This window comes from Pleurodeles waltl, chromosome 9 (assembly GCF_031143425.1).
Source record: "Pleurodeles waltl isolate 20211129_DDA chromosome 9, aPleWal1.hap1.20221129, whole genome shotgun sequence".
NCBI lineage: Eukaryota > Metazoa > Chordata > Amphibia > Caudata > Salamandridae > Pleurodeles > Pleurodeles waltl.
Genome location: NC_090448.1, coordinates 73,734,755 through 73,757,604, shown reverse-complemented (window position 1 = coordinate 73,757,604; position 22,850 = coordinate 73,734,755). Strand labels below are relative to the sequence as shown.

Below are 22,850 nucleotides of genomic sequence, written 5' to 3'. Positions count from 1 at the left end.
GCAGCACAAGAGAGCCATTCTCATTTCCCTGACTTTCTCAGACATGCAGAGACTCAAGCGATGTGGAGGAGAGTGTCCTCTGCTAAGCCAGGGATTCACTAGGCCTCCAGATACCCAGCTGAGGCAGGAGAATGCAGGGGAAACGAGTGCTTACACAAATGATGTCACAACAGTGAAGAACAATAACTGTTTATCACTGCTGTGACATAAGCAGCATACAATTCAGTATGCAAACCCGAAAGGACTGAGGGAGGCTCCCATACAGCATACACTTTCCCAAAACTTATACTTAAACACAAAAGTGTGCTTTTCAGAGAATGGGATCCAAGTTACTCATTTAGGTATTCTGGATCCAGTACCTCCCTGGTCCTAAGAAGCATTAACTAGTTGGAGCACAAGCCCTCACCCACCAAAAGGTGGCATGCTTCATCATCAGGCTGTGCTCCACGTTGGGCCAGCATTGCAAGGTTCAACAGGTCCCTCGAGGTTGCTCTTTGCTGGAGACCATATTAAATTTGGCCTTGGGAGTTTTTGTGGAATGGCCAATTTAGAAAGAGGAGAAAACAACTGATAATCTGGAAAAGGGAAAAGACTATGGCCAGAGAGTTTACCACAAGGATTAATTCTCTAGATTCATAATTGAAGTTTACAGAATCTATATCAGACAGAGACCTACCCCCTTTTGATTTGAGCATCTCCATCAAGGAAATGCTTCTGAAGACAAGAACATACACATAACAACAGATCGCAAAAGCGTGCCGCTATTTGGAAGTCACCATCCAAAAGCATTAGACAAATTCCACTAGATGCAGTTGAAAGTTCTTCTGAAGAAGACACTTAAACATTAAAAGGACATGGACTTCCTTTGAGCCAACATGTCAAGTATAGAGGCATCATGCTAAGGAGCTTCTGTGACCACAGTTATTTCACACACATAAACCATGTCATGCTGCAGTTGGTGTAGAACATAATGTTAAAAGTAAATTCCAGGAGCACACGCAGCAGGAGGATGTTGCTAAAATGTAATTGAACGTGGTGGCAGCTAATGGGCAAAAAGACCATGAAGAGAGGTTGTGAAAGTTTGAAGTGGAAAAGGAAGCCAGAGAGGTGGGGCGGGGGCTTAAAGTAGGACAATTATTGTGGTTGTTTCAAGGAACAAAAGTGCAAAAAAGCACAACATACGTTGATGATACAAAGCACATGTGACAGCGAAAAGTGATGCAGCGAACTGCACCTGATGCAACAATGGAAGCTACACCCTTGTAAATGCGGAGGCAAACTCAGGGGATGGAAGAGGAATATGTAGATGGGTGAAATAAAGCAGCTGTGTGGGGCACAGTGCCACTGCTCTTTCTGCATAAAGGAAGCAATGCGTCAAGCAGGTATAATTGTGGGTTAGGGGTGGTGGTGCATACAAAAATTGTGGTAGGTGCTGTTGGCGAGCTAATTGCACAGGCCCAAAAGAAGATTCTTTGTAGTGAACAACTGAGTCAAGTACAAAATATATCGTAGCGCACAGTGGGGTAGGCAGTGTGTGATGGCACCTAGTGCAAGGATGCAAATAGGCTGCCTGAGTGCTGTTCTTAATCAAAAATTAAATATTAATTTGTGGTCAATTGGTCACTGATGTCTGTGTCCCAGAGCCACTGCACCTGTTGCATGAATGGAAATTGCTCTCATCTAAGTACAGGTGGAAAGGGTAGGGAGGGAGGGTCGCCATAGAAGAGCGGTGATGGGGGCTATTCCTGTTTTAGAAGGAGATGCCGTGTAGTTTTCAAGTGAGAACGCAAGCAGTAACAAAATAGGTAATCAAAGTGTGCAGTAGCGCAGCTGGTGTGTCACTGGCTGTGGTGCATGCAAGGAGATGGGCAGGTGTGCTCCTGCTAGAATTGTGAAATAAAGCTGCAACCTGGGCTGGTTGTATTTTAGGGGTGAGGGGATAATGCACCCGCTGCACAAGTTATGGCCCATAACTGTTGTTGTATACGGTAAGGACACGAAAGGAAGACAGAGAGACATATTTCGGAGTGCAGATAAGACCATACCCTTTTTAGGTGGGCTTGTAAAAAGTAAGTAAAAATGCAAGGACAGGGCATGAACGAGCATAGTTTGCATTTTCGAATGGGCTGGAAGGGCGTGAAGGACCGAACGTAATTGGTATAGTGCAGAATTCAACAAATGGTGAAAGTAAAATCAAGGAGCATTGGCAGCATGTGAAAACTGAGATAATGTCACTAGATGCAGTGTCTGCAAAAGGGCTCAAAGGACATGAAGGGAGATTGTGACGATCTGAAGTAGAAAAGGAATACAGAAAGGAGAGGTTGGGGAGGCTTAGACAAGGATGAGTGGGGTTTCTGCAGGTTTATAACTAGCAGAATGCAAAAAAATCACAACTTGTGTGGGTCATGGTGAAAACCACACAGGAGAGAGATGACTGTCCATGCGCTACTGCACCTGCTGTATCAACTGAAGCCTTGGCCCTACAAATGTTGGGACAGGAGAGGAATATGTAGGTTGGCAAAATAAAGCATTAATCTGAGTTCAGTGGGTTTGTGTGGAGCATGGTGACACTGCATCTGCTGCTAAAATGGAAGCCACTGTTGCAAATGTTGTTCCGGATGGGAGACAAAGAAATGGGTGGATAAGCAGCGAAAAAGGGTTGTAGCTGGTGATATTGTTTCTGAAGCACTGGAAAGAAACAGCATACTTTGTTACAGCAATGTACAAAATGTACAGAAGTACTTAGTGGGGTAGGCAGTGTGTGATGGCCCTTAGTGAAAGGAAGGAAACTGGCTCTTTGGCTCCAGCTTAAAATGTAAAATTAAGGAACACCCAGAGTTCAATGGGTCTCTGAGGCCTCAGTGTCCTGGTACCACTGAAGTATTCCCTAGGAAGCGCAGGTGCTAAGGCTAGTGACAGGTGAGGGAGAGGGGTGTTGACAGGGGCCTTAAAGAAAAATAATGGGAGCTAAATTTACAGAAATAAAATTTCAAAATTAAACGTGTATTTAGTGGCCTCTGCTGGACTGAAGTAGAAGCAGATGCAAGGTCACTATGCAATGCAAGCTGTATAAAATGTTTCTAGTGTGTTCCGTACTCTGACTGACTTCATTGTTTGTAGTTATGTTTCTAACTTGCATGTCTTTCCTCGAGCGAAAAGAAATGGTGTGGTAACATATTTTGTAATCGTTTTCCTGTGACTTCGCATTCAGGTGGAGTGAAAACAAGGAAACCACAGATGAAAATGGAGAAGAGGAAGCGCAAGATACAATTGTCTTAGTTTAGATTTTGTCAATGAACAGAAAATAGAAGAGCTTAGAGTTAACAATTTATATAATTTTGATACCTGTTAATGTCCTGATTGGTCATTACTTTCTCATCTCATGCTTTATCCAATCATTTTCAATTAACAAGTTTAATTTAATGTTCAATCACCATGAGTTTGGGTTCAGATGCTCTTTGCCCATGTTCCAGGTTCCTAAGTTCCAGAGACTTACTTTATGATCTGTCACTTTAACATTTCATGTTTTCCCAGATAGTCTATGGACATTCTGGTACTTTATTAGTTTATGTATGTTCAATACTGAACCTATGCTTAGATGGTTTAGTGTATCTTATAATCCAAATTCTAAACCATTACCCCTACTCTTATCCCTGATGCTACCTGTTCCTGTCTTGATGTTGGTGCCTATTGTTGCTGTCCCCTGACGAAGTAGACATTGTTGCTGATTACCGTAGTGATTTGGTAAATGTATGAGCTGTGAATTGTTATTTGTCTTTTGTTTCTTAGGTACCAAGTGCAAATGTTTATTTACTGCTGCATATTTTTGATACCGCCATAGTTAGAGATGTTTTCTAAATTTGTGTTACTAAAACTTTTACATGAAGTTCAACATGTTGATGCTAATTCGTGGTTAGTGAGGTGTTATTCTCATGCTCATGAATAGTCATTGATATTTTTGTCTTGTCATTATCAGATGTATTCAATTTCTCTTGCTCAGATCTTGTTGCTATGATTTTGCGTGATAACCATTGAGATAACTTGTCTTTTTGCATTGATTAAACTTAAATATATCCATCGTTCTAATCAGCCTTTGTTGTTTCTCTATATGTATCATTTGTGTTTGAGAATTATTTTTGTGACTTTAGCATTGTCAATATAGGGAAATAAATCATTAACTTCTTAATAAACTGGTGTGTTTATTGAAGTTGAATTGATTATCATATGGTATATGTGATGTCTATGACGTATTTCGAATGACATTTTCTTTAAAGCAGATTTGCTTCGGTTCATCGATCTTGTGTGTGAAATCCACTACCTAGTCTCTTGTGACTAAAATATAGCTAGGGTTTCTCTGCGTTAGCAAAGTAAAGTTCAGAAGCATAACCAGTATGTAGATGTTGATACAATGTAATTAAATGCGGTGATGGCTAAAGCTTTACAAGAACACAAAGAAGGATGGTGAGGCGTCAAAGTGTAAATAGAAACCAGACACCCTGCATGGGGGCTTAGGGAAGGAAAACGAAAACAGCGAGGGAAACACTGGAGTGCTTTTACAAAAAGGAAAATAAATTCCCAAAAAACAGTTGTGGAAGGAAAAAGGGAGCCAGTTAGAGACATGGTAAACACGCTATGCTCTATTGGAGGGAGAAACAGGAGACGAACAGGCCATTACAAATAAAACCAGAAAACAGAAAGCAAGAAAATAAAATGACAATGTTGTGAATCCTAGTTTGTTTTAATGGGATAACAGGAGTTAGCTTAGCCTCTGGCTTGCAGACTCGTGCCCCCGTCACCTAGTGACTTTTAACCTACTTAGCTTGCTCTGTCTTAGCCCATTTAATTATTTATTTCTTCTAAGATGGCTGCCTTGTTTATAGTTAGGCCACTTATTATGGGTAACATTATCAGTGTCACCGCGCCAAGGCGTCAAGATCAAGCACCAAAGACAAACAAACAGTAGGTGTTCACACTTAGGGGTTTTCCCTCTCTATACTTTCGAGGGATGTTTATATTAATTGCCGTCCCAAGCATGTCTGTTATCTATTGTTTAGGAACACACCTATGTCAGGGGTCCTTGTAGATCTGTATAAATACATCACAATTTACACAGATAATCAGAGGGATTCCAACCAGAGGGCATCGCCACCATCGCTGATACCGATGCTGCAGTCGTCTTGACGCTGACCCAGTCTTTGTGTCCCTGCGGAGTCTGAGATAGAGACCTCATTCCAAGGTAACCAGGGTTGGGGGCTCCTCTCATGGACATGGCCTTGGCAGATTAGGATTAACAAACCCAGCTCTCCTTTAGGTAGGAGGATAGGCCTTTCACATTAGGGTATTAGGGCATATTACATCTCATATATCTTTTCTACGTATTGCAAGATGGTGGGGGTCTTTGTAATAATGACTCTCGTCTTCACAATTCCGTTTCTTGCATTATTCATTATCCTAATCATTGCAGCCCATGCAACTTATCGCAAGTTGCAGTTATGTTAAATAAAAACTATTGAAACTCTACTGCATCTTTGTCATTGCCTGTGTTTGTATGAGACATACAACACAGGAAGGGAGAAAGGGGTAATCTCCGTGTAACCACAACTCTCCCTGAGATGTCTTATTCTCGAGTCCATGCGTAACGGCTGCCATAAATCACCTTTTACTATTGTGTTTCTGGTGAGGTACTGCTAGTGAGCCGGTAAGGTTGGGACAACAGTTGCGACTTGTTGTAGGAAAGGCGTAGTCGCCTACAAACAAAAGTAAACCAGCAGTCTTGCTCAGAGCAAGAGTCCAAACTATGACACAACACAAAAATGCAATGGAAAGCAGTGGGCAGAGTTGCCAGAGTTGCCTTCCAGGTCAGCAATATGTCCCCATTAAGTCTTTTGCGACCAGACAGCTGTGCAGTCTGGCAGACTTCCACCTAAAAAAACATACACTTTCCATTAATATCATGTTTCATGCTTGATGACTTCTGACACTAGCGGCCAGATGTAAGATGCGATTTTGCGTTTGCAAAATGTGAAAATCACCTTTTGCGACTGCAAAATGGCCTTGTAGAATGTACAATCCCTATTTTGCGAGTCTAACTCAACTCACAAAACAGGGATTGCAACCCACTATTAGGAAGGGGCGTTCCAAAGGCGTCCCTTACTAATAGCTACTCGCATGCCCATGTATGTTTGTTATGTGACTGTGAATGCGGTCGCAAAACAATCACAGTTACTACCAAATTAAAATAGGTGGTAACCCATTCGCAAACTGGAAGGGGTCCTCAAGGGACCCCTTCCCCTTTGTGAATGGGGGTGCCAACATTTTTCAGAGCAGGCATTGGTCCCACAGGAAAAAAATAAACAAACCTTTAAGGAAAACGGGCTGCATTTAAAAAAACTGCTCTATTTAAAATGCAGTCACAGACATGGCGTCTTCTGACCCCAGCATGCTACCATCCCTGGGAGTGCGGCCATTCCCAAATGGGTCTTAAATTGTGACCTGCCTCATAAATATTAATGAGGTAGGTCTCTTCTGACCCATTTGCAAATCACAAACAATGTCTGAGACACTACTGTACATTTTGTTTTTAAAAAATCACAAAATTGCGAGTCGCAAAAAAAATGGTTGTACATCTGGACTCTTCTTGTATTGTTAATTTTTATTGTTTTTTTTAAAAGTCCTGCTTAACCAAATTTTGGTGGATTCTGTATTTTAGGTCAACATTTCACATTACCTGTCATCCAAATTCACATTTTGTGGAGTGGGTGGAAGGGGCAGCTATTTGCTCAACAGCCAATCCAGGTATTTTGGTGTTTGTTTTCCACCAGCAAACAGGCATATTGCTATTGCAGTTCACAATTTTTCAGATTATTTATCCTGCCTTTGGCCACCTGGCAACACTATGCTTAGTGAAGGAACAAGTTACTTACCTGTAACTGTAGTTCTCCAGTATTAGAAACTTTCATAGATTCACATGCTTGAATCATTCCCCGTCGTCAAGATGGGAGTCCCCGGTGCAATACAAAAAGCCATGCTCAATTGCATATAAAGCTGTAGAGACACTAGGGCGGTCATTCTGACCCTGGCGGTCAAAGACCGCCAGGGCGGAGGACCGCGGGAGCACGCCGACAGGCCGGCGGTGCTCCAATGGGGATTCCGACCGCGGCGGTAAAGCCGCGGTCGGACCGGCACCACTGGCGGGCTCCCGCCAGTGTACCGCCGCCCCATTGAATCCTCCACGGCGGCGCAGCTTGCTGCACCGCCGCGGGGATTCCGACCCCCCCTACCGCCATCCAGATCCCGGCGGTCCGACCGCCGGGATCCGGATGGCGGTAGGGGGGGTCGCGGGGCCCCTGGGGGCCCCTGCAGTGCCCATGCCACTGGCATGGGCACTGCAGGGGCCCCCGTAAGAGGGCCCCTACATGTATTTCACTGTCTGCTGCGCAGACAGTGAAATACGCGACGGGTGCAACTGCACCCGTCGCACAGCTTCCACTCCGCCGGCTCGATTCCGAGCCGGCTTCATCGTGGAAGCCTCTTTCCCGCTGGGCTGGCGGGTGTCTGAAGGCGACCGCCCGCCAGCCCAGCGGGAAAGTCAGAATTACCGCCGCGGTCTTTCGACCGCGGAACGGTAACCTGACGGCGGGACTTTGGCGGGCGGCCTCCGCCGCCCACCAAGGTCAGAATGAGGGCCTAGGCCTCTTAATTTTGTAACATATCATAGTCGTTTTGTAAAAAAAGAAGACCAAACTTAAAAGACAACCAATCAGCTCACACCACCCTCTAGAACCCCCCCCCCCCTGTGAGGAGCTGATTTCCCTCAGATTTTCCAGCACAAGTACAAAAATACAGCTAGGACTGAGGAAAATGAAGGTGAGCTCCTCATGGGAGGCGGGTGGGTCGCATGTGAATCTATGAAAGTTTTCAATACTGGAGAACTACAGATACAGGTAAGTAACTTGTTCTGTACTCCAGTATTGGAACTTTCATAGATCCACAAGCTTAAATCAGAATAGTAAGCAGTGAATAACACATTTTCGACATGCAGATAGTAAGATAGCACTCTGAAATGCGAACTGGCATTACAATATATACATATACTTATTTTACAATCTACAGCATTATTTTCACAGAAAATGTGAGATAACACAAAAAAGTGGATGGAGGGAAGGAATTGTTTAGCTCACTTTCATTGAAACAGGTTTCAAAGGACCACTTGCCCAACAGCTGCATCCCGAAGTGGCTCCATGTCCAAAAAGTAATGCTGCGTGAAGGTGTGAGTTGTCCTCCATGTCGCAGCCCGACAGATGTCCTTAATTGACACACCCGCAAATAGCGCACTGGATGCAGATATAGCTCTGGTAGAATGCGCTCTCACAATTGTTTGTAATGGTCTACCTGCTTTCTGATGGCAGAAGATGATTGCGTCTTTAATCCATCGGGATATAGTCTATTTTGTCACAGAGTGACCCGTCCTAGCGGCATTGAAAGCTATAAACAACTAATTGGACTGTCGGAACGACTTTGTTCTGTCCAGATAGAATTTTATGCACCTCTTATGGTCGAGTGAATGCAGGGTCCTTTCTGCAGCAGTTTGCGGGTTCGGGAAGAAAGATTTTAGCACCACCGGTTTGTTGATATGGAATTCCGAAGGCACCTTAGGAATGAATTTGGGACTGGTGCGTAGAGTTACTCTATCTTATCTGAACTGTAAGAAGGGTTCTTGTATAGTGAAAGCTTGAATTTCACTAACTCTGCGTGCCAAAGTAAGGGCGAGAAGGAGCCCCACCTTCCAAGTGAGGTACTTGATGTCCGTCCTGTGGATAGGCTCGAAAGGCTCCTTCATAAGCTGGCCAAGGATGATGTAAAGCTGCCATGCCAGAGGTGGAGGCTTCACTGGAGGAAAGGATCTGAAGAGACCCTTCAAGAATTGCTTGACTAATCTCAGAGAGCATAAGGACTGTTTGCCTGGTACTTTCCTGTATCTGGAGATAGCTGCCAAATGGACCCTAATTGACAAATGGGCCAGTCCGGAACGTGCCAGCTGTAAAAAGTATGGCAACACCGCCTCCAGTGCGGAGTAGAGGGGGGCACTTTTTGGGTTTCACACCACAAACAAAATAGTTTCCACTTCAGGCGGTAAGATTTGTTGGTGCTAGCTGCACATGCTTTCGCTAGCACTTCCCTGCACTCCGATGGTAGATCTAAATGGCCGAATTCGTTGAATTCAGGAGCCATGCGCGCAAACTCAGAGACTTGGGATCCGGGTGCCTCACTTGTCCCTGGTTGATGGTAAGCAGCTCTGGAATCGGTCTAATTCTGATGGGTGGACAAGCCGACAGGAGAAGTAACTCCGTAAATCCAGAGAGTGGACCACGTGCGGTGTTATGAGGATCGTGTCCTCGAAGGATCCATGCGCTTGCGTCTATTGTCTGTCCAGCTCCTCCTGAATTGGACGCATGCGCAGCCGACAGAATGGAATGAGGCTTATACATGACAATATCATGCCTAGTAAGGACTTGTACTGCCGAACTGAAAGACATCTTTATCTTTGGAAGCGCTTTGCTAGTGATAATAATCTTGTTTGTCTGTCCAGCGCTGGATAGACTTTGGCCTGTTGCATGTCTAAAATAGCCACTAGGAAGGCTAACTGAGTGGACGGCTGAAGGAACAATTTTTCGTTGTTGAGCATGAGGCCCAAGTCCTTAAAAAGACACAGAGTCGCCTTGACTGAATTTTTCACTGACTGGAGATCTGGAGCTTTCACTAGCCAGTCGTCCCGATAGGGAAAAACCTTGTGTTTGTTTCTCCTTAGGTAGGCTGCCACTGGCACCAGACATTTGGTGATGATTTGTGGTGCTGAACGTAGCCCAAAGGGGAGGACCTTCAACTGGAAGGAAGTGTTTGCCGTTGACCACAAACCTCAGGTACTTTCTGTGTAGTGGATGAATGGAAATGTCTAGAGAGGCCATGTAGTTTGCTCTGTTTAGAAGCTGGAGGACGTCTTGCAGGGTGACCATCCGGAATGTTTGTTTCTTGCGGTACTTGTTCAGCTCCCGTAAATACAGGATTGGCCTCCATAAGCGAGATTTCTTTCGGATGAGAAAGAAGTGGGAGTAGAAACCCTTCCCTCTCTGGGAATAAGGAACGGACTCTATAGCCCCTTACTTTAGCATAGTCATTACCTCCAACAGGAGGAGACTAAGATGTTTTTGTTGTGCCTGGGATGGAGGCATTGACGGAGGTATCTGGATGAATTCTAACAGGTGTCCGAATCGGATTACATCCAGCACCCATTTGTCTTTCGTTATTTGTCGCCAGCGTTGAATATGATTGTTTAAGATTCCGTGAAAAATTATAGGAGAAGAGTGCAGAGGAAGTGAGGTTAGGCAGACATTGCCTAGGTGCGGACTCCTTAGATTGTCGCCCCAATTTGTTCTTGTGGTAGGGCCTAGTATAGGCTGCAGGAGTCGGTTGCCTCAGCTGGTATTGTGGCCTAAAAGTCTGGAACGTGGAGGAGTAGGATGGATACTTATAATGTTGGGATCCTCCACGAAAGGAAGGTTGGCCTCTGCCCCTAGCAATATGAAAGGGTAGTTTCCTGTATTGTAGAGTGCCTAATGATCTTGCCGTCTCTGTATCAGATTCAATAGTTTGAAGAGCGTTGTCGACGTTCTTCCCAAACAGTGCTTCTCTGTCATATGGAAGATCCAGAATCTTTGTCTGCACTTCGGAACGAAAGTTGCTGGCTTTGAGCCAACCTTGACGCCTCAACACAGCTGACCCAGCGAGTAATCTGAGGCCCATTGCTGCTATATCAAGTAAACAATCGATGATCTCTGCTGAAGATCGTTGACCCTCCATAAGTACCTTTCTTGCTTCTGTTTTGGTACCCTCTGAAAGCTCTTCCAGGGATTGAGACATGTCTGACCAGAGATGTCGATCATATCTGCCAAGTAGAGCAAGGGAATTGGCAGCCTTTAGTACAATAGCGGACATTGAGGAAAAACGATTGCCGATGTTATCTAAGCGCCTTCCCTCTTTATCCGGCGGTGAAGTCAACGGTGTTTAGGGGTTTCTGGAGTGATGTTGGGCGGCTTGTGAAATCACCGAGTCCGGCTTAGGGTGGTCTGAAAGGCAAGCCGGAACATCCTCTTTGGGTTTATATTTTTTGTCCAGCCTTGGCAGCACTGCAGGGACGGTTGTCGGATTCTGCATTATCTTCAAGCCCTGGCTCCAAACATGGTCTATTATGGGTATAGCTCTGACCATCTTTCTGTGGGGTTCTTTAAAATTGTAGAGGAAGCAATACTGCTGAGTTGCTGGCATCAGCAGATCAAACCGAGTAGCTGCACGCTCAAGTAGGTTATGGAAGCCACCTATGTCTTCAGGTGGGGACTGTAGGAGAAGCAGGCGCTGGCAAGATGTAATTGTCCCACTCATCATTCCCAGTTTGTATTTCACCTTCCTCCGCATCGCCATCGGAGGAGACTTGATGCATTGGTGTGAGTAGGACAGAATGCTGTGGTCTTGGAGGAGGTGAATGATGCTGCTGCTGCAAGTGGGGAGTTGTTGGCTGAGGCGGAAGTATTGGTTGTTGAACCGATGAAGGCTTTGCCGGAAAACATTCCTGATAGTCCGCCAACATTGCTTGTAAGTCTGAAACAAGCCCAGGGGGAAGACATACCAGCCCCGGCTGCTTATAACAGCTTTGTGTATAGTATGAAGCATCGTCATCTGAGTATTCCTAGCATTTAACCCTTAACTGGGAAGGGCTGCTGGCCACTCCAAAAATACCCTCCTCCTCCAAGTCATCTAATAGATGTGAGGGTAAAAGTCTGGAAACCTTGCTAGGGGATGTTACTGAGGGCATCAGATGATACTTCTTCGCCCTTCTGTGTGCAGCCTGGTCCGTCGATGAAAACAGAGGCAAGGAACATGGTATCTGCACTTTTGCTGTGGTCTTCATCGTCGAAGAGAGATTGGTCGTCGTTGACGGTGGAAGCGTTGACGGTTGAGACATTGTCGACGGTTAGAGTGTCATCGACAGTTGGGCTGTCGTTGACGATGCCGTCGATGGTTGTTGCTCCGTCGACAAAGCCGTCATCGGTAGAAGCAGCGCCGACGAGGCCGTCGTCAGTGGAAGCAGCGTCGGCGGGGTCATCACTGATAGGTGCTCCGTCGATGGAAGCGTCAACAGTATCATCGCCGACGGTGAAGAGATAGGACGTGCCGTCGATGAGGATGAGCAAACCGGTTGATGCCATACACACAGGCAGTGTGGCGATGGTGGAAGTCGTTGTCAAGGTGTGATGACGCTATCATCGACGATGATCTGTCGACGGCACAGAAATTGGCTTCCTGAAGGTGTGTTTTACCTTGAATGGTGGTGTTGACGGCTCAGAGACAGGCTGCTTTTCAGACTTTAAATCTGAAACTTTAGTCTTCATCCTTGAAGGGCTACACATTTTTGAGGACACCTCAGCAGATTTTTTTAAAGCTTTTCTAGGTCTTTCCTCTGAAGAAACTTCAGCTTGTCTTTTTACAGGTGTTTTTTTACCACAGAAACAGAAGAGGAGGCACTGTCTTCATCAGAAAATGGATTGTCTCTGGATTTCAGTTTTTGTAGCCAGATGAGACGATGACCTTCTGGGTCTTTAAGTGTCTTGGTAGAAATGGTTCTACATACCTTACAGTCTCTAGGTTTATGGTTAGGATAGAGACAGTATATACAGTCCTTGTGCTGGTCATCCACATGCAGCCTTTTCTTCATGCAGGTAGCACAGGCTCTAAACAGCCCTTTCTTAGGTGTCTCTGACATGGTAGCCAGGTTGACCCACCTTGAATAAGTTCTGAAGAGGAAAAGTATCCAAATCTCTTCAGAAAGGATTTCTGAGAGAAAAACTGAGCAGGGCTCAAGGAAAATTCCTTAGCATAACGTGCAGTGGAAATCTGAGGGAAATCAGCTCCTCACAGGAGGGTTCTAGAGGGTGGTGTGAGCTGAGTGGTTGTCTTAAGTTTGGTCTTTTTTTTTTTTTTTTTTTTTTTACAAAACAACTATGATATGTTACTAAATTAAGAGGCCTAGGTCCTCTACAGCTTTATATGCAATTGAGCATGGCTTTTTGTTTTGCACCGGGGACTCCCATCTTGACGACGGGGAATGATTCAAGCATGTGAATCTATGAAAGTTCCAATACTGGAGTAAGTGATGCACTCCTACAAAAAGATCTTGGCCAGTCCAACTCAACTTGCTTTGATCCCATCGATGTAGCGAGCAGGAAAATTAGCAACCACAGATACATGGGAAAAATGTTTTCACTCCTGCTTTTGCTGGTTACCGAAACTGCTCTACAATTGTGTAATTTGCACCCTTCAGTAAGGAGGGAAGTGAGCTAGAATGCCACAGGGCAGTAACTAAAAAGAACCAAACCTAACATCTTGCTTATTTGTTTATATAACTGTCTGTGGCTGATGTGGTCTGCACCCCCACCCCCACTCTCATCATAGCAAGGGATGGATCTGAAACAAAGGTAGAGCAGTTTCAATTATCTGCACCCCCAGAGAGAAAGAAATCTAGAACTGTGCAGTGGGAGAGAGGAGTCTTATTCCCTGCGCTCACAATGTGCTGGAATGGCCTGCTCATGAAGTGACACACCTCTCCTCAAGGTGCTATTCTGTTTTTTTTAGGTTTCGCTTAGCAGAGAGCACAAGCTGTCTGGTTGCAAAATAATTATTGTGGGTCTATCAAGAGGTTGCAGTGGGCTTACAGCCTGCACACTGCTTAGCATTGGTTGCTCGATTGTAACTCTTATTTGCTTGTTTTTTTTATTCAATGGCTTACCTTGTCCCATCTTGCCCATCTTATGTTTGCTCCTCACTTGGAGCATAGTCTCTTACTATACTTTTAATTGGCTGGCCTGCTCCTTCCATTGATCACTCTTTGGGAACTCCTTTTCTTTTTTTGGTCCATATTCTCCCTCTCATGTGCTTCTCCCCCGCAAAAGACCCCTACCCTCTGAGCACTGTGTTGTGCTCTCCTTGCAAATGCCTCCACTCAATATTGCTCTCTTCATTGTGCGCTTTTTCACCCCAAAAACCACTCTGTGTTGCTCCTCCATTGTATGCTTTCCTTGTTCCATGCTGCTCTCTCCCTCATGTGTTTTCTCCTCTAGCAAACACTTGACATCCTTAGGTGCTTTCCCTTGTATGCTCTGTGTGGGTCTCTCCCTTGTGTGGTTCTCCCTCTGCAACTCTCCCCTCCTTTGCTTCGTGTTGCTCTATTCTTGCGTGCGTGCTTCTCCCCCCCTGGAAACAACCTGAACCCTGCAATACTCTCTCCCATGTGTGCCTTCCCACACCCAACCCTCCCCACCCCAAAGCAGCACTGGCAAAGGCAACAGGTCAAAAAGGCAAGACCTTTTGGCTTTACCAGTACTTCTTTTAGCATTGTACTACTAACCTTATTTATTTTACCTGCAGGATGCTAAGGGCTATAAATTACCCAACCCCTGACTTGTTGCTTGGGCTGGTAACTGCAGAGGCTGTTGATATCAGGGCATTCCTAAAAATAAGATGAAAGTCTCACAACTTCAAATTAGCATCTAAAAACTCAGGAGCCACTAATTATTAGACGAGGGCAAAAACTTCCACTGCACTGGTAGAGTTCGCAGAATTTTGCCCACTCCACATTCCGCTTGGAGTGTGAAGTTCCGGCAAAACTCCGGCAACCACAAGATGGCAGAGTTTCTTCTCATGCGCGCTCGGCAATGTTAAGTTGGCAAGTGAAAATTTTCGCTGCCTGGCATAATTTTTAGGTGCAAGTATGCCTCCTGGCACTATTTCTCATCGCAGTAGGTCACTACTACTCGCATTGAAAAAGCTAGCACCTGCGTTGAAAAAAATGCCGCTCGATAAGAAAATCTACTTAAGCGGCAAGAAGAGACAGCACCCTGTGGCGCGCTGCGTGGTGCCATTCGCACTGATTTCACAAAGTGAGACAAGTTCTCGGCGGTAAAAATCAATGCGAGCAGCACGTCATACTGAAATTCCACTGCTTGGGAAACTCAGCGGAATTCCACAGAGTGAAACTCCAAAAGTTTCACCCAGGCCTACTAATGATAAAAACATTTTACTAAAATTGTGTGTCCTACTCCTTTCCCACATTCCTCCTCTATTACTGCATCCCTCTCAATCTCCACTTTATTGAAGAGTAAACCTTATTTAGAATTGTTGGAGTCTAAGAAGGACCATCAGTTGGATCAATGGTTCAGTTTAGGAAATCCATGGAAAACTCATATCGACAGTGATATATTTCTTATAAATTGGGAGAGGGAACATTTACATCTTGCTTAAACTAAGGGGGACTAAAGCCAGCAAGATGGTTGTAGGAAGTTGGCTCTGTATGTGCTATTTCAAAGTAAGGAATAGCATGCACAGAGTCCAAGGGTCCCCCTTAGAGGTAAGATAGTGGCAAAAAGAGATAATACTAATGCTCTATTTTGTGGTAGTGTGGTCGAGCAGTAGGCATATCAAAGGAGTAGTGTTAAGCATTTGTTGTACATACACACAGGCAATAAATGAGGAACACACACTCAGAGACAAATCCAGCCAATAGGTTTTGTTATAGAAAAATATCTTTTCTTAGTTTATTTTAAGAACCACAGGTTCAAATTCTACATGTAATATCTCATTTGAAAGGTATTGCAGGTAAGTACTTTAGGAACTTTGAATAATTACAGTAGCATATATACTTTTCACATAAAACACAAATAGCTGTTTTAAAAGTGGACACTGCAATGTTCACAGTTCCTGGGGGAGGTAAAGTATTGTTATCTTTAGCAGGTAAGTAAATCACTTACAGGTCTCAGTTTTGGATCCAAGGTAGCCCACCGTTGGGGGTTCAGAGCAACCCCAAAGTTACCACACCAGCAGCTCAGGGCCGGTCAGGTGCAGAGGTCAAAGAGGTGCCCAAAACACATAGGCTTCAATGGAGAGAAGGGGGTGCCCCGGTTCCAGTCTGCCAGCAGGTAAGTACCCGCGTCTTCGGAGGGCAGACCAGGGGGGTTTTGTAGGGCACCGGGGGGGACACAAGTCCACACAGAAAGTACACCCTCAGCAGCGCGGGGGCGGCCGGGTGCAGTGTGCAAACAAGCGTTGGGTTCTCTGTAGGTTTCAATGGGAGACCAAGGGGTCTCTTCAGCGGTGCAGGCAGGCAAGGGGGGGGCTCCTCGGGGTAGCCACCACCTGGGCAAGGGAGAGGGCCTCCTGGGGGTCACTCCTGCACAGAAGTTCCGTTCCTTCAGGTGCTGGGGGCTGCGGGTGCAGGGTCTTTTCCAGCCGTCGGAACTTTAGGTTCAGGCAGTCGCGGTCAGGGGGAGCCTCGGGATTCCCTCTGCAGGCGTCGCTGTGGGGGCTCAGGGGGGACAACTTTGGTTACTCACGGTCTCGGAGTCGCCGGAGGGTCCTCCCTGAGGTGTTGGTTCTCCACCAGTCGAGTCGGGATCGCCGGGTGCAGTGTTGCAAGTCTCACGCTTCTTGCGGGGATTTGCAGGGGTCTTTAAATCTGCTCCTCTGTAACAAAGTTGCAGTTCTTTTGGAGCAGTGCCGCTGTCCTCGGGAGTTTCTTGTCTTTCTTGAAGCAGGGCAGTCCTCTGAGGATTCAGAGGTTGCTGATCCTTTGGAAAGCGTCGCTGGAGCAGGTTTCTTTGGAAGGCAGGAGACAGGCCGGTAAGACTGGGGCCAAAGCAGTTGGTGTCTTCAGTTATTCTTCTGCAGGGGTTTTTCAGCTCAGCAGTCCTTTTCTTCTTGTAGTTTCAGGAATCTAAATTCTTAGGTTCAGGGAAGCCCTTAAATACTAAATTTAAGGGCGTGTTTAGGTCTGGGGGGGTTAGTAGCCAATGGCTACTAGCCCTGAGGGTGAGTACACCCTCTTTGTGCCTCCTCCCAAGGGGAGGGGGTCACATTCCTATCCCTATTGGGGGAATCCTCCATCTGCAAGATGGAGGATTTCTAAAAGTTAGAGTCACTTCAGCTCAGGACACCTTAGGGGCTGTCCTGACTGGCCAGTGACTCCTCCTTGTTTTTCTCATTATTTTCTCCGGCCTTGACGCCAAAAGTGGGGGCCGTGGCCGGAGGGGGCGGGCAACTCCACTAGCTGGAGTGTCCTGTGGTGCTGGAACAAAGGGGTGAGCCTTTGAGGCTCACCGCCAGGTGTTACAGCTCCTGCCTGGGGGAGGTGTTAGCATCTCCACCCAGTGCAGGCTTTGTTACAGGCCTCAGAGTGACAAAGGCACTCTCCCCATGGGGCCAGCAACATGTCTCTAGTGTGGCAGGCTGCTGGAACCAGTCAGCCTACACAGATAGTTGGATACAGTTTCAGGGGGCACCTCTAAGGTGCCCTCTGGGGTGTGTTTCACAATAAAATGTACACTGGCATCAGTGTGCATTTATTGTGCTGAGAAGTTTGATACCAAACTTCCCAGTTTTCAGTATAGCCATTATGGTGCTGTGGAGTTCATGTTTGACAGACTCCGAGACCATATACTCTTATGGCTACCCTGCACTTACAATGTCTAAGGTTTGGCTTAGACACTGTAGGGGCACAGTGCTCATGCACTGGTACCCTCACCTATGGTATAGTGAACCCTGCCTTAGGGCTGTAAGGCCTGCTAGAGGGGTGACTTATCTATACTTGCATAGGCAGTGAGAGGCTGGCATGGCACCCTGAGGGGAGTGCCATGTCGACTTACTCATTTTGTTCTCACCAGCACACACAAGCTGGCAAGCAGTGTGTCTGTGCTGAGTGAGGGGTCTCCAGGGTGGCATAAGACATGCTGCAGCCCTTAGAGACCTTCCCTGGCATCAGGGCCCTTGGTACCAGAGGTACCAGTTACAAGGGACTTACCTGGATGCCAGGGTGTGCCAATTGTGGATACAAAAGTACAGGTTAGGGAAAGAACACTGGTGCTGGGGCCTGGTTAGCAGGCCTCAGCACACTTTCAATTCAAAACATAGCATCAGCAAAGGCAAAAAGTCAGGGGGTAACCATGCCAAGGAGGCATTTCCTTACAATGGTGAAATAAGATAACGTGTACTGAGGAATGAGGCGGTACATATAAACAATGTATTATTATTTTAAAAAAAGCTAAATAGCAAATTAGCTGCAGCAAATTAAATTGATTACTGTGTGAAGTAGCCCACCATCCCAGATTTTCTATAATACTTTCTTAATGTGAATCACACACATAGAAAGAATGAACCATTCTCAGAAAACATGGAGTTCTGCCATGGTATCCAGAAGGCATACATTAATACCTATCAAGAATAACGAATGGCGTGCAGAAAAAAACAGGCAGCTCGCCAGTGATGGCGTCACTTACGGTAACCGCTGTGAATTCCCTCAATCTCTTGCTCTGACTGGTCTTTGGTGAACGTCATGCTCTAAAAAAAAACACAAGGAAGCAAAGTCACATATAATAACTTCAAAGCGCTGCTCCCATGCATAAATTATGAGAAAGACATGAATCAGTATACTTTAGCTCAGAGTTAAGATTTGACAGAGCATTCCTCTCCACAAAGGATGGAAAGGGACAGGCCCTGGATTCTCAACGATGTGCCTTGGAATAACTGAGCCAAGAGCATAAATACACTTTGTTATGCATCATTTCCTGAATCTCATAACTCACTGTTATGATGTAGCAAGAGTTGATAAAACTTGTTTAGGACTATTGCTGTGTCATAAACGCCTTCCAGGACAGGCTGGCAGGGGTGTCTGAGAGACTTGCGCTGGATCCAAGCTTTGACTGACAGCAGAAAGCACAGCAGCAGGCGGGGGTAAGGAAGGCAGAGAAGGCGGCGGGGGTGGTTAGGGTTGGCAGTTGAATGCAAGGGAGATAATTAAGGGTGCCATACATAACATAAAATTATACATTGGTAAAAAGTGAATTACATGGATGTTTTTCATCTCGGAGGTCTGACTGGCAACACAGACAACTAAAGTTTGGCTCTTGTCTAGTTGGTATCACTAAAATGCTGTTAGTGAAAAAAAAAATCCCCATATTTCACTTTTACCCATCTATAAGTTTATGTTTAATTAGGGTTTAGTGGGCCATTAGCATGATTCTCCGACAGATGAGAAGCCAACAGCTGCACTATCCTGTTCAGGGGTCGCCACCATGGTGTTGGGTTCATGAGAGTGTGCTTTATCTTAGATTTCACAACCACTGTGGGCCAAGTTGGTGGAAAGTCTACCTGACCAGGCATCTTCAGTTGATGAGATAGGTACAGTTCTGACAAAACATAATGCTGCTTTAGTAACAGTGCATTAGATTACCATAGCAAGCCAGAAGCAGCAAACTAGTACCCCTTTTTTACAATGCCCTGAGCAGAAAGAGAATAGTTGCCACACAAGCAAGTGCGATAATTTCTCAGGCAGCAGCATGGCACGTTACCCTCTGGTGAGTGAAGGTGGATCTAGGTAATGCTAGGGGGTGCCAGGATCTCCCCGAGTGTTGTGGAGTCTCTCTGGCTGGACATACCATATGCTGATGTCAGGCACCAACCCACTCCAGGTATTCGGGCCTGAGAAAAGCAGAAGGCCGTGAAATAGAATATATTCTGTGGGAGCTAGCCAGGATCACCAAGAACACAGGTAGGTTATTATCACAGATTTTGCTCCTTAGAGTTACCTTCTGGACTTCATGGTAGCAGAGCCAAACGCATAACATTGATAGGGCTTCATGTGTACAAATATAAGCAAGGGGCACAAAATATGTTTCTACCAAATGCCCGAGTTGTCGAAAATCAAGGCTGCCTACTCTTGAATACAACCCATTCTTCTTTGCTAGACTACCTACCGTAAAATGCTTCAATGCTTTGTTGTAGGCAGTAAGAGCTACATAACTCCAATCACAATATAATAATTTAGAATACTCTACACTTAATTCATTTTAATCTTACACATGCAGGCTTTTTTACATTCCTGCCTTCTATTTAAAGCTTCTCCCTCCTTCTTTGCTCTTTTTGCTACATTTCTCTGGATCTGATGATGGAAAATAAGGCCTGATCTCCACAAATGAGGGTTGGTGCCCACCACGTGGCATCACCGGCATGTGGATGCAGTTGATCTGGGGGCACAACACAATATCAATAGGAAAAGTTGCTAACTGGATTCCTTAATGTGTTACTTTGCAAGATTCCAGTTACCTGTTTTCCTATAGCTTCATAGAGACAGCGAGGAATAAACTGTAAAATAAGAAACAAAGGGAAATCTAGGAAGGAGGGTACGTTGAACTAGCAGGGCATCAAACTGGTCATTAGGTATAGTATTTAGAGAACTTGGGTAGGGATCTAAGATCACTTGTTGGTGAAGAACAATATTCGGATTCCAGCCTAAGAGTTGCACAAGGTCACAACATGGAAAAGCAGATAGGCCCACGATCTGCAATCACCATTCTCTGGTAAGGTAGGAGCCGGCCAACGCAGAGTCCACTACTGAGTACTGCAATAATGAAGTTTCAAAAAGGTCAGGAGTTGCTCAGGTACTCAGCACACAGTTGCCAATAGCAGTTAGATCAGGTTTACGGAATATTTTCTATCAGTTTGCGGACACACATGGTACCCTACAGCAGCAAAGAAGTGTGGCAAGGTCTCCAGACTCGTTCGACTCCCAATGCCAGTATAAGGGCTGCTAGTTAGCAACAATCAAGAAGCTCAATTAGGTATGTAATGGAGCGGGCTGTCGCTATCAGGCACATACGGGCATTAATCAACATACAAAAACACACAAAGGGTGATGGGAATAATTCATGCAATTTGGAGCTGGGCCAAAAATGATTTGCGTTTGCTTGGAACTATTCTGTGGTGGCATAGTGGGAAAAAACAGTGGTTTGGAATGCTACCCCAAGTGACTGCCGGAGGCTAAGCAATTTGCAAGCATTCCCCCAATCACATTTTGTGTGTTGGAGTAATCAATATCTTACCTAGGCCAAACATTCATTATTGTATCATACAGAACAGACTCAAGCAAGTCCTTTAACAGAGAATCTGAGACACAAGTAACCAACAGGCACAACATTCCCTCAGAGACACAAGAGTTATCTTTGAAAAGACAATAGGTTCACAATGAGGCTGAATCTGCTCTGGGTCTGGGATGCAAGCAGAACTCTGGTTTACGGCAAAATCCTCAATGCAGAGAGGTGTAAGCGGAAAGTACAATGGCTTAAATAGACAATTTCCAAATGATCAATAAGACTTACTACTCACCTGTTCTTTAGTCTCCATTTTGGTATATCTTGACGTGGCAATGTATGCAGGACTCATGACTTCTGGGGGACAGTTTGGGACTGGTTAGTTTATGAAACATAAGCTTTTTAGGCTTACCACTTATAGGCACGTATATCCTTGAAAATGCAAATTCATCGAGCTACTGCTCGAAGACCCATGTCTTGAGGAGCTTTCTGAAGGACAGGAGGGCCTGGGTCTTGCGTAGGTTGGTGGGCAGGGAGTTCCAGGTTTTGGCGGTGAGGTGGGAGAAGGACCTGCCACCAGATGTGGAGCGTTGAATGCGAGGGACTGTTGCGAGGACGAGGTCGGTGGAGCGGAGCTGGCGTGTCGGGATGTGGAAGTTGAGTCTATCGTTGAGGTAAGCTGGTCTGGTGTCGTGGAGGGCTTTGTGAGCGTGGATAAGGATTTTGAAGACGATCTTTTTGTTGATGGGTAGCCAGTGTAGGGTTCTGAGGCGGGGGGAGATGTGCTCGTGGCGAGGGAGGTTGGGGATGAGAACGTGCTGAGGAGTTCTGGATGCGCTGGAGTTTTCTCTGGAGTTTGGCCGTAGTCCCCGCGTAGAGGGCGTTGCCGTAGTCCAGTCTGCTGCTGACGAGGGCGCGTGGGACCGTTCTTCTGGTTTCTACGGGAATCCACCTGAAGGTCTTGCGGAGCATACAGAGGGTGTTGAAGCAAGAGGACGATATGGCGTTGACGTGCTGGGTCATGGAGAGAGAAGAGTCTAGTATGAAGCTGAGATTGCGTGCGTGGGTGGCGGGGTGGTCCAAGGGTGGCCGGCCGCCAAGAGTCGTTCCATGCAGACTTGTTGAGTCCGAAGATGATGATCTGGGTTTTTCCGGAGTTCAACTTGAGGTGGCTTGCTGTCATCCAATTAGCGATGGCGAGAAGTCCGGTATGGAGGTTGTTCTTTGCGGTTGAAGGGTTCCCCATGAGGGAAAGGATGAGTTGGGTGTCGTCGGCGTAGGAAATAATGTTGAGGCTGTGGGGTCGGATGATGCTGGTGAGCGGAACAAGTCTCCATCTATGAAACCACTGCATGATGGCCACAAATGTGTATGACATGGCCATCTTCTAAAGGTTTTTCATAAAGTATAAGAAAAACTATTAAAAGATCAGCACTCTGCACACCCATCCAGCTATCATTTAATAGTATCTGCCATAAACTATGGAGGATTTTTAAGTGGGTCCCCCTTTTGAATTTTTCTCATCTTCTATCATTATGCAATGCTTTTTCTTGTTTTAAAGGGTTACCAAACCAAAAGCTGATATTTTATAGAAGAAAGAAAGAAAGAAATAGGAAATAGTACAACAGGTGAGGACCCTTCAAGCAGCTGAAATTCTGAGGTTTTAGGTTTCCAAGATCGAACCAATCACAGAAAAACAATCCCAGGCACAGATACGCGGATAAATATGGCTTCTAGTGTAAGTAATGGTGTTGCTTGCTAGATCACGGTCTCCCAGAATTAATTATTCTAGCAATGAGAGGCTGGTATGTGCTGGCGGTGAACATTTTTTTATTAGGAAAATGCTATAATTCCCCATGCCACTTTAAACCCTCTCAACTGTTGTGG

At 45.6% G+C, this 22,850-nt stretch overlaps 1 protein-coding gene across 1 annotated transcript in view; it reads right to left on the bottom strand.

Moving 5' to 3' along the window:
* The window catches only part of RAD18 (RAD18 E3 ubiquitin protein ligase), a 530,572-nt gene that overhangs the window by 281,555 nt on the left and 226,167 nt on the right, over positions 1–22,850 (bottom strand). Inside the window, exon 9 of the mRNA XM_069206336.1 lies at positions 18,375–18,435. Coding sequence (XP_069062437.1) covers positions 18,375–18,435 — 61 coding nt within the window. The remainder of the gene's footprint in view (positions 1–18,374; positions 18,436–22,850) is intronic.